Genomic DNA, 14,028 nt, shown 5'->3' on the forward strand with positions numbered 1-14,028 from the left:
ATTCCCCTTTATAATCCCTACTTCCTCTGCCTTCTCCGCCATCCCCAAGCACTATAGGCTAGCTTATGTTTTCTAGTGTTTTATGGAAATATAATCATAGAGTATGTTCTTTTTTTGTCTAGCTTCTTCAAATCAAATAATTATTTTGATATCCATATTGTGGCATGAGTTAACAGTCATTCTTTTTTATTGCTGGATAGAATTCCATTATATGGCTACATGACAGTTTGCTTATCCATTCATCTGTTGGTGGATATTTGGGTTGTTTCTACTGTTCGGCTGTTACAAATAAAGCTGCTGTGAACACTAATGTACAAGTCTGTATGAGCATACCTTTTCTTTTCTCCTGAGTAAATACCTAATAGATAAGTGGCTAGATCATATGATAGCTATACAGTTTCTTTAAAAAACTGCTAATGTGTTTTCCAAGTGGTTGTACCAGTATACATTTCTAGTAGCCGTATATGAGCATTCCAGTTTTTCCCTTCCAATTTGAATGCCTTTTATTTCTTTTTCTTACCCTATTACTCTTGATTGAACCTCCAGTATAATGTTAAAGAGAAGAAATGAGAGTGGACATTCTTGTCTTCTTTCTGATCTTGGGAAAGCTTTCAGTCTTTCACCATGAAGTATAATGTTAGCTGCAGGTTTTTACTATGGATGCCCTTTATCATGTTGAGGGAGTTCCTTTCTATTCCTAGTTTGCTGTGAGTTTTCATCAGGAATTGATGTTAGATTTTCTCAAATGCTCTTTCTGCATTGATTGATGTAACCATGATTTTTCTTCTTTAACCTATAGTATCCTGGGTTACATCAATTAATTTTTGATTGTTAAATCAACCTTGCATTCCCAGGATAAACTCATCTTGCTTATTATGTAGTATCCATTTTATAAATTTTTGGATTTGGTTTATTAAAAGTTTGTTTAGAAGTTTTACGTCAATATTCATTTATGAAAGATATTGGTCTGTAATTTTCTTGTAATTGCTTTGTCAGGTTTTGGTATCAGAGTAAAGCTGGCTTCATAGGATGAATTGAGAATTATTCTCTTCCTTAGTTTTCCGGGATAGCTTATTTTTTACTTAAATACCTGGTAGAGTTTACCAGTGAAGCTGCTTGGACTTTGTGTTTCTTTTGTGCGAAGGTTTTTAACTACAAATTTAATTTATTTAGTAGTTATATGACTGTTTAGACTGTGGTTTTCTTTTGGGTAAGCTTTGGTAGTTTATGTCTTTCTAGGATTTTGCCCATTTAATCCAAGTTGTCAAATTATTGTCATAAAGTCATTTATCATATTTCCTTACTCTTTAATATCTGTAGAATTTGCAGTGACATCTTTCTCATTTCTGATATTATTAATGTGCATGTCTTCCCTTTTTTGTTTTTCTCATCTGTCTGGCTAGAGGTTTATTAATTTTATTGATCTTCTCAAAGAGTCAGCTTTTGGTTTTATTATTTTCTTTGTTTTCTGTTTCATTGATTTCCACTCTGATCTTTATTATTTCCTTTCTTCTGCTTACTTTGGGTTTAATTCACTCTTTTTGTAGCTTTTGAGGTGGAAACTGTGGTCATTTATTTGAGATTTTTGTTATTTTCTAGTATAGGCATTTAGATTTTCCTCCCACTGCTACTTTAGCAGCATTTCATCAATTATGACCTTGTGTTTTTATTTTCATTCAGATCAAAATGCTTTTGAATTCCCCTTTTGATTTCTTCTTTGACCCTTGAGTTATTTAGGAGTGTGTCGTTTAATTTCCATATATTTGTGAATTTCCCAAATTTTCTTCGATTATTGAGTTCTACCTTCATTCCTTTGTGTTAAGAAAACATACTTTTTATAACTTGTATATTTTTATGTTCATCAAGTCTCGTATTATGTCCCAGAATATGCCCTGTCTTGGTAAATGTTCTATGTGCAGTTGAAAAGAATGTGTTTTCTGCTGTTGTTGAGTAGACTGTTCTATAAATGTCAATTAGATTTTGTCGATCTGTATTCTTAGCCATTTTCTGTCTATTTCTACCAATAGTAGAGAGAGAGGTTTTGAAATCTCTGACCATAATGGTGGATGTGTCAGTTTCTCCTTGCAGTTCTATTAGTTTTGCTTTATGTATTTTGAAGCTGTTGTTAGATACATACATGTTTAGGATTCTTACGTCCTCCTGACGAATTGACCTCGTTATTATCATGAAATGACCTTCTTTATTCTTGGTAATATTCTTTGCTCTGAAATCTACTTTGTCTGATATTATTATAGATATTATAGCTTTTAAAAAATTTTACTAACATGATATACCTATTTTCATTCTTTGAATTTCAAACTATTTGTGTCTTTATATTTAAGGTGAGTTTCTTTTAGGCCACATATAGTTGGTTCTTTCTTTTGTCTCCAAACTGACAATCTCTGCCTTCTAATTGGGGTGTTTAGATCATTTACATTTTATATAATTATTAATATAATTAGGTTTAAATCCACTATCTTGATAATTGGTTTTTATTAGTCTCATTTATTCTTTGTTCTTTTTTCCCTCTTTTTATGGTTGAATTGAGTACTTTTGTTTTAAACTTTTTTTATTTTTTTATTTTTTTATTATTATTATACTTTAAGTTTTAGGGTACATGTGCACAATGTGCAGGTTAGTTACATATGTATACATGTGCCATGCTGGTGTGCTGCACCCATTAACTCGTCATTTAGCGTAAGGTATATCTCCTAATGCTATCCCTCCCCCTTCCCCCCACCCCACAACAGTCCCCAGAGTGTAATGTTCCCCTTCCTGTGTCCATGTCTTCTCATTGTTCAATTCCCATCTATGAGTGAGAACATGCGGTGTTTGGTTTTTTGTCCTTGCGATAGTTTACTGAGAATGATGATTTCCAATTTCATCCATGTCCCTACAAAGGACATGAACTCATCCTTTTTTATGGCTGCACAGTATTCCATGGTGTATATGTGCCACATTTTCTTGATCCAGTCTATCATTGTTGGACATTTGGGTAGGTTCCAAGTCTTTGCTATTGTGAATAGTGCCGCAATAAACATACGTGTGCCTGTGTCTTTATAGCAGCATGATTTATAGTCCTTTGGGTATATACCCAGTAATGGGATGGCTGGGTCAAATGGTATTTCTAGTTCTAGATCCCTGAGGAATCGCCACACTGACTTCCACAATGGTTGAACTAGTTTACAGTCCCACCAACAGTGTAAAAGTGTTCCTATTTCTCCACATCCTCTCCAGCACCTGTTGTTTCCTGACTTTTTAATGATTGCCATTCTAACTGGTGTGAGATGGTATCTCATTGTGGTTTTGATTTGCATTTCTCTGATGGCCCTATTTTAGGTACATATGCATATAGGTAAACTTGTGTCATGGTAATTTGTTGTACAGATTATTTTATTACCCAGATACTAGGCCTAGAACCTAGTAGATATTTTTTCTGATCCTCTCCCTCCTCCCAACCTTCACCTTCAAGTAGGCCCCAATGTCTGTTGTTCCCTTCTTTGTGTCTGTGTCTGTGTTCTCATCATTTAGCTCCCACTTATAAGTGAGAACCTACAGTATTTGGTTTTCTGTTCCTGTGTTAGTTTGCTAAGGATGATGGCCTCCAGCTCTATCCATGTTCCTGCAGAGGACATGATCTCATCCTTTTTTATGGCTGCAAAATTCCATGATGTATATGTACCATATTTTATTTATCCAATCTGGCATTGATGGTCATTTAGATTGATTCCATGACTTTGCTATTGTGAGTAGTGCTGCAGCGGACATACACGTGAGTGTGTCTTTATGGTAGAATAATTTATATTCCTTTGGGCATATACCTAGTAATGGGACTGCTGGGTCAAATGGTAGTTCTATTTTTAGCTCCTTGAGGAATCACCACACTGCTTTCCACAACGGTTGAACTAATTTACACTCCTACCAACAGTGTGTAAGCGTTCCCTTTTCTCTGCAACCTCATCATCTCTTTTATTTTTTTTACTTTTTAATATGACAATAGCCATTCTGATTGGTGTGAGATGGTATCTCATTGTGGTTTTGATTTTCATTTCTCTAATGTTCAGTGATACTGAGCTTTTTTTTCATATGCTTATTGGCTGCATGTATGTCTTCTTTTGAAAAGTATCTATTCTTGTCCTTTGCCCACTTTTTAATGGGGTTGTTTGTTTTTTTTCTTGTAAATTTGTTAAATTCCTTATAGATGCTGGATATTAGACCTTTGTCAGATGCATAGTTTGCAAATATTTTCTCCCATTCTGTAGGCTGTTTACTTTGTTGATAGTTTCTTTTGCTGTGCAGAAGCTCTTTAGTTTCATTAGATTCCATTTGTCAACTTTTGCTTTTATTGTGATTGCTTTTGGCATCTTTATCATGAAATCTTTGCCAGTTCCTATGTCCAGAATGGTACTGCCTAGGTTGTCTTCCAGGGTTTTTACAGATTTGGGTTATACATTTAGGTCTCTAATCCACCTTGAATTGATTTTTGTGTATGGTGTAAGGAAGGGATCCAGTTTCAGTCATCTGCATATAGCTAGCTAATTATCCCAGCACCATTTGTTGAATAAGGAATTCTTTCCCTATTGCTTGCTTTTGTTGAAGATCATAGGGTTGTAGGTGTGCACCCTTATTTCTGGGTGCTCTATTCTGTTCCACTTGTCTATATGTGTCTGTTTTTGTACCAGTACCATGCTGTTTTGGTTACTGTGGGCCTGTAGTATAGTTTGAAGTCTGGTAACATGATGCCTCCAGCTTTGTTCTTTTTGCTTAGGATTGCCTTGGCTATTCTTTTTGGTTCCATATGAATTTTTAAATAGTTTTTTTCTAGTTCTGGGAATGTCATTGGTAGTTTGATAGGAATGGCATTGAATCTATAAATTGCTTTGGGCAGTATGGCCATTTTCACCATATTGATTGTTCCTATCCATGAGCATGGAATGTGTTTCCATTTGTTTATGTCATCTCTAATTTCTTCGAGCAGTATTTTGTAATTCTCATTGTACAGATCTTTCACCCCCCTGGATAGCCATATTCCTAGGTATTTTATTCTTTTTGTGGCTATTGTGAATGGGATTGCGTTCCTGATTTGGCTGTTGGCCTGGCTGTTGTTAGTATATAGGAATGCTAGTGATTTTTGTATGCTGATTTTGTATCCTGAAACTTTATCAAAGTTGTTTATCAGCTGAAGGAGCTTTTGGGTCGAGACTATGGGGTTTTTACTTTTTAGAATTCTATTTTATGTCCTGTGATTGCATATTAGCTATAATTGTTTGTTTTGTTATGTAACTAGTTATTTTACATCTTTATGTCTACCTTCAAATGATTGTATGCTGCTTCATGTACAGGATAAGAACCTTATAGTAGTATACTCCCATTTGTCCCCTCCTACCCTTTATGCTGTTGTTGTCATCCATTTTACTTTTACATATGTTATAAACCCCACAATATATGGTTTTTGTTTTTGTTTAAACAGTTATCTTTTAAGGATAATGATAATAATGCCTTAGTCTCCTACAGAAGCACTTGCCAATCCGCTCCCTGCCAACTTCTCTGGCCTCATATTCCACTGTCCTCACTGCACCCATTGATCCAGGCATACTAACCTCTAACAACTTATCACTGTGCCCTTCCTCCCTTCCTTCTCTTACTCCTCCTACCCACTTTCCTATTGAGTTAAGTTGATCCTTTTCTGAACTTCCATTGTAATACTTTGTGTCCACATTGTTATTTTAGCTTTTGTCAACCTCTAGTGCAGGGATCCCCAACCCATGGGCCGTGGATCAGCACTGGTCCATGGCCTGTTAGGAACGGGGCTGCACAGCAGGAGGTGAGCAGTGGGCTAGTGAGCATTACCGCCTGAGCTCCGTCTCCTGTCGGATCAGCGGTGGCATTAGATTCTCACAGGAGCGTGAACCCTGTTGTGAATTGCGCATGTGAGGAATCTAGGTTGTATGTTCCTTATGAGGGTCTAATGCCTGATAATCTGAGGTGGAACAGTTTCATCCTGAAACCATCCCCCTACCTCTGCCCTGGTCCGTGGAACAATTGTCTTCCATGAAACCAGTCCCTGGTGCCGAAAAGGTTGAGGACCTCTGCTCTAGTATAATGGCGATTTTTCTGTGTGGTATCTCTCACAGGTGATGGGCTGCTCATGGACAGGAACTTTTTCCAATTATACCCAGAATCCCAGCAATAGAAGGCTCTCAGTACATAAGGAGTATAGAAAAGTTAAATGGAAGTATTCTGAGAATTTGGTTCAGTGACGTTAATGCCTTTTGTTGTCTCACTTGGACTCATATATAGCTATGTATATTCTTGTCATTCCAGTGGAATGGCACTTTGGGAAAACATGAAGATGTGGTATCTTTGTGATAGAAGTGAGCTTCTTAACACTAATGGGAATTAAATATGTCATGCACTTAATAGATAATAACAAAAAATTACAACTGATAAGGGGATAAGGAATTTGAAATAAGTCTTTTTCCATTTCATTGATGTGGTTCTAGGTTTTGTCTTCTGTAAAAAGAGTTTCCTTTGGAGATGCATTAGGAGACAATCTTTAGTTTTCATTAGTTTTAAGTAGCAGTAATTCATGAAACCGTAGCCCAGGGTTTTCAGAGTTTAATTAATGTTTTGAATATGATTAATTTATCACCCAGGGAAAATGTTAACTACCTAGGAAAAATGACAGAATATAACTTCTTATGAGGCCCTTTACTTAAAACCTCATTAAGTAGCAAATCAGAATTTTGTTTTAAAAAATTGAAATTTATTAGAAGACTATGCATCTCTCTATATTGAAAGTCATAATTGATATAATCCTATAAAATACAAAATTCCTAGAAAACTGGAATCACAAATATATATTTGGAAAACTTGTGTTTTATGGAAGCACAAGTCTATGGCAGTAGTTGCTACTTTGGCCTTTTTCTTTCAGTGAAAGATGTCATGTATATCTGCCCATTTATGGGAGCAGTGAGTGGAACCCTGACAGTGACGGACTTTAAGCTGTACTTCAAAAATGTCGAGAGGGTGAGTTTTTTAAAGTGTGTTTTATTTTAAAAGAAACACTTTTAAAAGAACACTAAAAGAAGAAAGTGAAAAGTCCCCTGAAATCCCATTACCCTGAGATAACCACAGGTTGGGTTTTGAGATGTACACATTTGCAAACAGATGTTTGTATCTTGAAAACAAAGGCTGTTAAAGTACCGCTTAAACCTGGAGGGGAAATTCCATTGTTGTCTCAATATATATTTCATAAGGAATGCTATCAATCAGACTTCAATTTAGCTGGGACAAAGAGGAAATGCGAAGTAAACAAACATGTTTTGTAACCCAGCAAAGACTTAAAATATGAAAACTGTTGACTGACACTAATAGGCATTGATCTTAATTTTTGAACCTAGGACCCGCATTTTATCCTTGATGTTCCCCTTGGAGTGATCAGCAGAGTTGAGAAGATTGGAGCACAGAGCCATGGAGACAATTCCTGTGGTATAGAGATAGTGTGCAAGGTATAATAGAAACGCCAAGTGAAAACTAAAAGAGGGCAATCAGCTCTGAACTTTTTCTCCCTCAGTCTCTTCATGGTCTTTGGACAGTAGAATAATTTGTACTGCTAGTAACTCAAATGTTTTCGGGATAGCAACCTCTTCAAATCTCATATCGAATTTAAACTATTATGTAACCCTTTGAAGTAAACCTTTTCTGTCGAAGTCCAATTGTCCCTTGGTATCGGTGGGGGATTGATTCCAGGACCTCTGCCTCAGATACCAAAATCCATGGATGTCCAAGTCCTTTATATCAAACGATGTAGTATTTGCATATAACCTAAGAACATTCTCCCGTATACTTTAAATCATCTCTATATTGCTTATAATAACTAATACAGTGTAAACACTATGTAAATAGTTGTTATACTGTATTGTTTAGGGAATAGTGACAAGAAAAAATGTCTGTGCATGTTCAGCACAAATGCAACCATCCTTTTAAAAAATATTTTCCATCTGCAGTTGTTCGAATCCTCCAATGTGGAACCCATGGATAGGAAGGGCCAACTGTATTTCTAATTAACGTGGACCTATAACCTAAGTGATTGTTTGTCACATCTCAGAGAAGTCAAGTGAAAAGCAGAGACCAATACATTTCCCCAGTTTGTTGTTTTAAGACTACGTTCAGAACAATGTGGATGGTCAGAGACTTCCTAAAGGGACAGCAGTGGCCCATAAATTCTGTGATTAAAAATGAGATTAAGTTTCTTGGCTATGTTGGAATTTTTATGTTGAGCTGGGCTTATTTGTTTATTTTGTACCCTTCTTCTAATAATTTAAGTAGAAATGTGTGTGATAACTTTAATCACGAAGTCATGTAGGACCCACTCCTAATTGATGTATTTTATTCCCAGTGACTTGACTTTGGTAATGTTTACCAAAAACCCTACCTGAAGTACCAGAAAAGAGATCCTGCCTGCAGGATCATCAGCGCCCCTTCCAAATTTTGGGTTAGGATTCCTTACAATCTATTTATTTTGATTCAGTCTCTGAGGATAGCTCCCTCTGGTTGGTCCTAGACTGCGTTCAAAACCATTTTTTTTTCCAAAGAACCCTTTACTCTTCCAGATCATGAATCTGTTGGCTTACTAAACTTACTTTAGTCACTCCCTGACAACTGTCCTTCTCAGGCAGGGTTCCCCATATGGAACAATGGCAAGCAGAGGGGTGACTTGATCGGTTCTGCAATTTTGAAACATGTTGTCCCCTTTCTCATGACGCTTGAGTATCTTCCCATTATCCTTAGACTAAAAGAAAAACTCTCCTTACAAGACTGCTCTGCCTGACCCACTTTCCTCTGCAGCTTCGTCTCGAACTGCCCTCCTCTCATTCTGGCCATCCCAGTCACATGGGCTTTCCTTTGGTGGTTCATACTTGACACACCCACATACACACACACACATCCCAGAATCTTTGCATGTGCTCTTTCCTTAGCTTGTAAGCAATCTTAAATAGCAAGTCAGCTCAGTCAGCCACCAAGGTGTATGTGTGTAGCCATGTAGCTTAGAGGGAGGGCATGTCAGGAAATTATGTTGCTTAGGCAGGCGTCCTGGGGCTCTTTTACTAAGATATTTTTATGGCCGGGGTGAGCATTTGCTAACAACTGCTTTAATTGTTCTCTAACCTAGATTACTAAGGTAATGCTCCCAGCCTTCTCAGATCATGCCTAAGAGCCTTACAAGGTGTGGGGTTTATTTTTTAACAGGTGATATACAATTCAAAAGATACAAAAGCTGTATATAGTAAAAAATCAGTCTCCTTCCACCCACCACCCTGCCACCCTGTTCCACTCATTTCAGGCACCCACTGTGACTGATTTCTAGTGTAACCCTCCACAGATAGCCTATGCACATGAGAATGTATGTATAGTCCTTCTTTGAAAACATAAGTGGGGCCAGGCGCAGTGGCTCATGCCTGTAATCCCAGCACTTTGGAAGGCCGAGGCAGTTGGATTACGTGAGGTCAGGAGTTTGAGACCAGCCTGACCAACATAGTGAAACCTTGTCTCTACTAAAAATGCAAAAATTAGCGGGTAGTGGTGGTGGGTGCCTGTAATTCCAGCTACTCGGGAGGCTGAGGCAGGAGAATTGCTTGAACCAGGGAGGCGGAGGTTGCAATGAGTGGAGACTGTGCCGTTGGAGCAAGATAAAGTATAAAAGGAGAAATGAATAAAAAAAAAATTTCCTTATTTATGGCATGGTATCTGGCTTATAGGTGCCTGATGTATGTTGAATAACCGAGTTTTGCTAATTGTTTAACAGGATATGAGGAACTTGCGGCTTGCTTATAAACAGGAAGAACAGAGTAAACTAGGGATATTTGAAAACCTCAACAAACATGCATTTCCTCTTTCTAACGGACAGGTAAATACACCAAAGTAAACCTTTTCTGCATGCATTTGTGGGGGTCCAAATATCCTATGTTTAATTATTCCTTTTTCCAGAGGTTTTTTTTTTTTCCTCTCTTTTTTCCTCTGTTGGTGACTAATATTAGAATATTTGAAATTTGTCAGTTCTGGGTAATGCTTAAGAAAAGCTGCTACTTTGTTGCTGTAAAATTTACAGACTAAAATAGGAATCTTAATACACTCAGCTCATATTAGAATGAAAAGCTTTAATATTGGGTATATGATATAAAAAGAAATAGTAACATATATGTTTTGTGGTTTTTGTGTCCAGGCACTATTTGCATTCAGCTATAAAGAAAAATTTCCAATTAATGGCTGGAAAGTTTATGATCCAGTATCTGAATATAAGAGACAGGTAAAGTATATTGCTTATCAAACTGAAAATAATAGGTTGAGCATCTTTTTCTCTTCTAAAAGGTTAGAAATGATGTGGTGGAGAAGAAACTTTTTCAAACAAGTTATGCACAGGTTTAACTGCTAGCTTATAGGTTCTCCATCTTTCCTTGATTCTCTCTTCTCCCTGTGCCAAACCTTAGACTTTGTCATTGTTTGTTCATCCTGTTTCCAGAGGGTGAGTGGGACTCAAGGACAAGGACGGGTTTAAAAACCAAATTTGCCAGATGGTTTTTATTAGATGTTCTGGTAAAGAATTGATGAGTAAGGATCCAAACCACTGACTACAGTTAGATTCGAAGCATGTGGTGTGACTACATCTGTCTGATCCAGTGTTCCCGGGTCTGGGAACTCTTCAGTGCATTGTCAGCTTCAAATTATTCCACTAAGATCTTATTTTCATGACGTTTGTTTCATGACATTGTCTCTACCTTATATTTGGTATAATGTTTTACGTTACTTATTTTAGACATTTGTAAGAGGTATCTGTGTTTCTAAAGGACTTTTGAGTATATTCTCAAAAATAACACTGAGCTCATTATTTATAGAAAATAGGACAAGAAATATATAGAAATGTGATTCTAGCGTATAATTTTCATGTTTTAGTATGGTTTGGATATTCTTATGCTTCTTTAGATTTTTAGAAATGTCTAGGAAATGGGTTTTACCGAATAAATATATATATTGACTTTTAAGTTACAATAAACAATAAATTATAAACGGATTTTAGTTGCAAATAAGAAATGGATGTAGTTCATGCTTAGTACTTTTTAAAAGTGTAAAGTCATGCATTTCCCCCTCTTCTTCTTTCTCCAACACCTTACAGGGCTTGCCAAATGAGAGTTGGAAAATATCCAAAATAAACAGTAATTATGAGTTCTGTGACACCTACCCTGCCATCATTGTTGTGCCAACTAGTGTAAAAGATGATGACCTTTCAAAAGTGGCAGCTTTTCGAGCAAAAGGCAGAGTCCCTGTAAGTGATAAACATTGTCATTTATATAGGAATATATATTGTGTTAGATCTAATATGGAGAGATTTAAGACAAAAAAGAATCTAGTGAACAAAAATGGAAAGCAGAAAAATAAGCTTATAAACCTGAACATACCTTTGATTCTCAACAAATGCCTAATTATATAAACAATCTGTTTGCTATGACTCCCTCTTTTACGATTTCCTATAACTAAGTATAAGGGTAACTTCAGTCATACCCTCAAAAAGTAGTAGAGAATGACAAAGGAGTAGCAACAACAAGTTAGCATGCTATTGTATTACCAGTTGGCATTGCTGGTTTCACTGAATCATCCTAGAGAAAATGCTTCTTTTTTAGATATTGAGCATGATGCCATAGCTGCGTGGGAGGGACATCATTACAGAAGTAGTAGCAGACAGCTGGGAGTAATGGTTTGAGCCCAGAGTTTGCATCTGGTGTAATCCTGAGTCACTTGGCCACGGGAGGAAAATGAGAGGTGGGGTGGCAGAGTGTCAGATTTTATAAGAGACTGTATATTCACTTTGTCCTTACCCTGCCACGTATATTATCGTTGAGATACAAAGATGTTTTTAAAATTAGGAGACAAGGTAAAATTAGTCAATCAAATTGGAATGGGGCTAGATTTTAGTAATAGTTTGATTTAGGATTTGTTTTTCTTAGAATCATAGAATATTGGGGGTGGAAGGGGATTCTTAGAGCTCATGTAGTCAGAATTGTTTCATCCTGACCAAAACATTGAGTCTGATGGCCACTACAATGCTGTGATTGGCCTGCCCACTCTCACTTTTGAAGAAAATATGTATAAGAGACCGTGCTTGAGAAGGGAACTTGTTTTTCCTACCAGGTAATTAGAGCATACATTGCTTTAGGAACTGTACTAATATTTATTGCTTAAAAACACTAGGTGTTGTCATGGATTCATCCAGAAAGTCAAGCAACGATTACCCGTTGCAGCCAGCCACTTGTGGGTCCCAATGATAAGCGCTGCAAAGAGGATGAAAAATACTTGCAAACAATAATGGATGCTAATGCACAGTCACACAAGCTTATCATCTTTGATGCTCGACAAAACAGTGTCGCTGATACCAACAAGGTATATTCTTAATAGCATTGCAGAAACACTGGATATTTTCATGTCCTGTCTGTAAATCATTATGCAGTTGGAATAACTCATTGATTTCCTCACCACCTGAAGTTAGAATCATTTGGAGTCCATAGCTATTCCTCCCTGGTGTATGCTCCTTGGGCTGTGTTTGGTGTCTCACATGGGTTGGGATCTTGTCTGTTTCATTGCTTCTCTACAATATCCTGTCTGCTAAATCAATTAAGCAAAGACCTAGAAAGACAATTATCATCTAAAGGATTTAGCATTTTAATGAAATGATCGTGAGGTCCTTGGAAGTCCGTTTAAGGAATATAGTGGTTAGTTGATTAATTCATGTCTGGTCTGAATTTCTTTTAGAATGGAATCAGCCATGTGAAATGTGTAAATGTACAAAGTTTCCATAAATCTCATGGAGCACCTGTGTAGTGTACCTCGGGTGGCAGTGAGACATGGTTAAAAACACCTCCGTTCCCATGACTTTCATGATATCACACCCTGAGTTTCTCTCGCTCTTCAGCCTGGCCTTCTCCATCTCCTTCACTGATTTCTCTTCCCAGTCTTCAAATGGCATTGCTCCTCGAACTTGGTCTGGGGTCCTCTTTGCTCTACACAGACTCCTGGGGCCATCTCTGATGGCACGGCTTTAAACACTGTCTGTATGCTGAGTCCAACTTGAGCTTGACACTGCAGTTTCTCTCCTGTCCTGATCCCTCCTAAGGTTGAAACTGGATTTCTATCCCATTGTATGGTTGACATCTCTGCTTGGCTGTTTCCCAGACCACAAACCCTCCGTATATTCCAACTGGCCTGAGAGGCACGATGGCAAGTTGGTGAGACCCCTTGGCTTTGGAATCAGTTACACCTGGGTTTTCCTCCAGGTTCTGCCACTTGGTGCTCTAGAATCCTGAGCCGGTTACTTAACCTCTCTCTGTGCCTCAGGTTCCTCTTCTGTAAAACAGGAGATAATATCAGTGTCTCATGTCATGGGTTGTGTGAGGATTAAAATTCAGTGAGAAGAATGCATGTAAATGACTTAGCACAGTGGTGAGTGCATCCTCAGGGCACAGTACATGATGCTGATAAGCTCGCCACCCCTGTGGTCAAGGGGGCTGCCCAGGTGTCTGACTTGAGGGTGAATAGTGGTGTCTGTTACTGAGATGGGGAAGACTGGGAGAGGAACAGGGCAGGGAGCAAGATGGGGAAGTATTAGTTTTCTGAGGCTGTCATACAAATTACTACCAACTTGGTGGCTTACAGCACCAGAAATGTATTGATCACAATTCTGGAGGCCAATTCTGCTCCCTCTAAAGGTTCCAGGGGAGAATCTGTTCCTTGCCTCTTCCAGCATGGGGTGGCTGCCCCAGCCTTCCTGGGCTTGCAGCCACATCACTCCAATCTCTTCTTCCGTCATCACATGACCCTCTCTTGCTCTGGGTTTCTGCATCTCCTCCTTTCTCTTCTAATGACACTTGTGATGACATTTAGGTTCCGCCTGAAATAATCCTGGATCCTTAAACACATCTGCAAAGACCCTCTTTTCAATTAATCTTGGAATCCTTAAACACATCTGCAAATCTCAGG

At 37.8% G+C, this 14,028-nt stretch overlaps 1 protein-coding gene across 8 annotated transcripts in view; it reads left to right on the forward strand.

Moving 5' to 3' along the window:
* The window catches only part of MTMR1 (myotubularin related protein 1), a 71,425-nt gene that overhangs the window by 26,891 nt on the left and 30,506 nt on the right, over nt 1-14,028 (forward strand). For all 8 annotated transcript variants that reach the window (XR_010132539.1, XR_008675489.2, XM_063703140.1 and 5 more), the window contains 6 exons: nt 6,935-7,029; nt 7,404-7,511; nt 9,809-9,910; nt 10,226-10,309; nt 11,174-11,323; nt 12,247-12,435. Coding sequence is in view for 6 of the 8 variants with exons in the window: in XM_063703140.1 (XP_063559210.1) it covers nt 6,935-7,029; nt 7,404-7,511; nt 9,809-9,910; nt 10,226-10,309; nt 11,174-11,323; nt 12,247-12,435 (728 nt within the window). In the remaining 2 variants the exon portion in view is untranslated. The remainder of the gene's footprint in view (nt 1-6,934; nt 7,030-7,403; nt 7,512-9,808; nt 9,911-10,225; nt 10,310-11,173; nt 11,324-12,246; nt 12,436-14,028) is intronic.

This window comes from Gorilla gorilla, chromosome X, assembly GCF_029281585.2.
Source record: "Gorilla gorilla gorilla isolate KB3781 chromosome X, NHGRI_mGorGor1-v2.1_pri, whole genome shotgun sequence".
Taxonomy (NCBI): domain Eukaryota; kingdom Metazoa; phylum Chordata; class Mammalia; order Primates; family Hominidae; genus Gorilla; species Gorilla gorilla.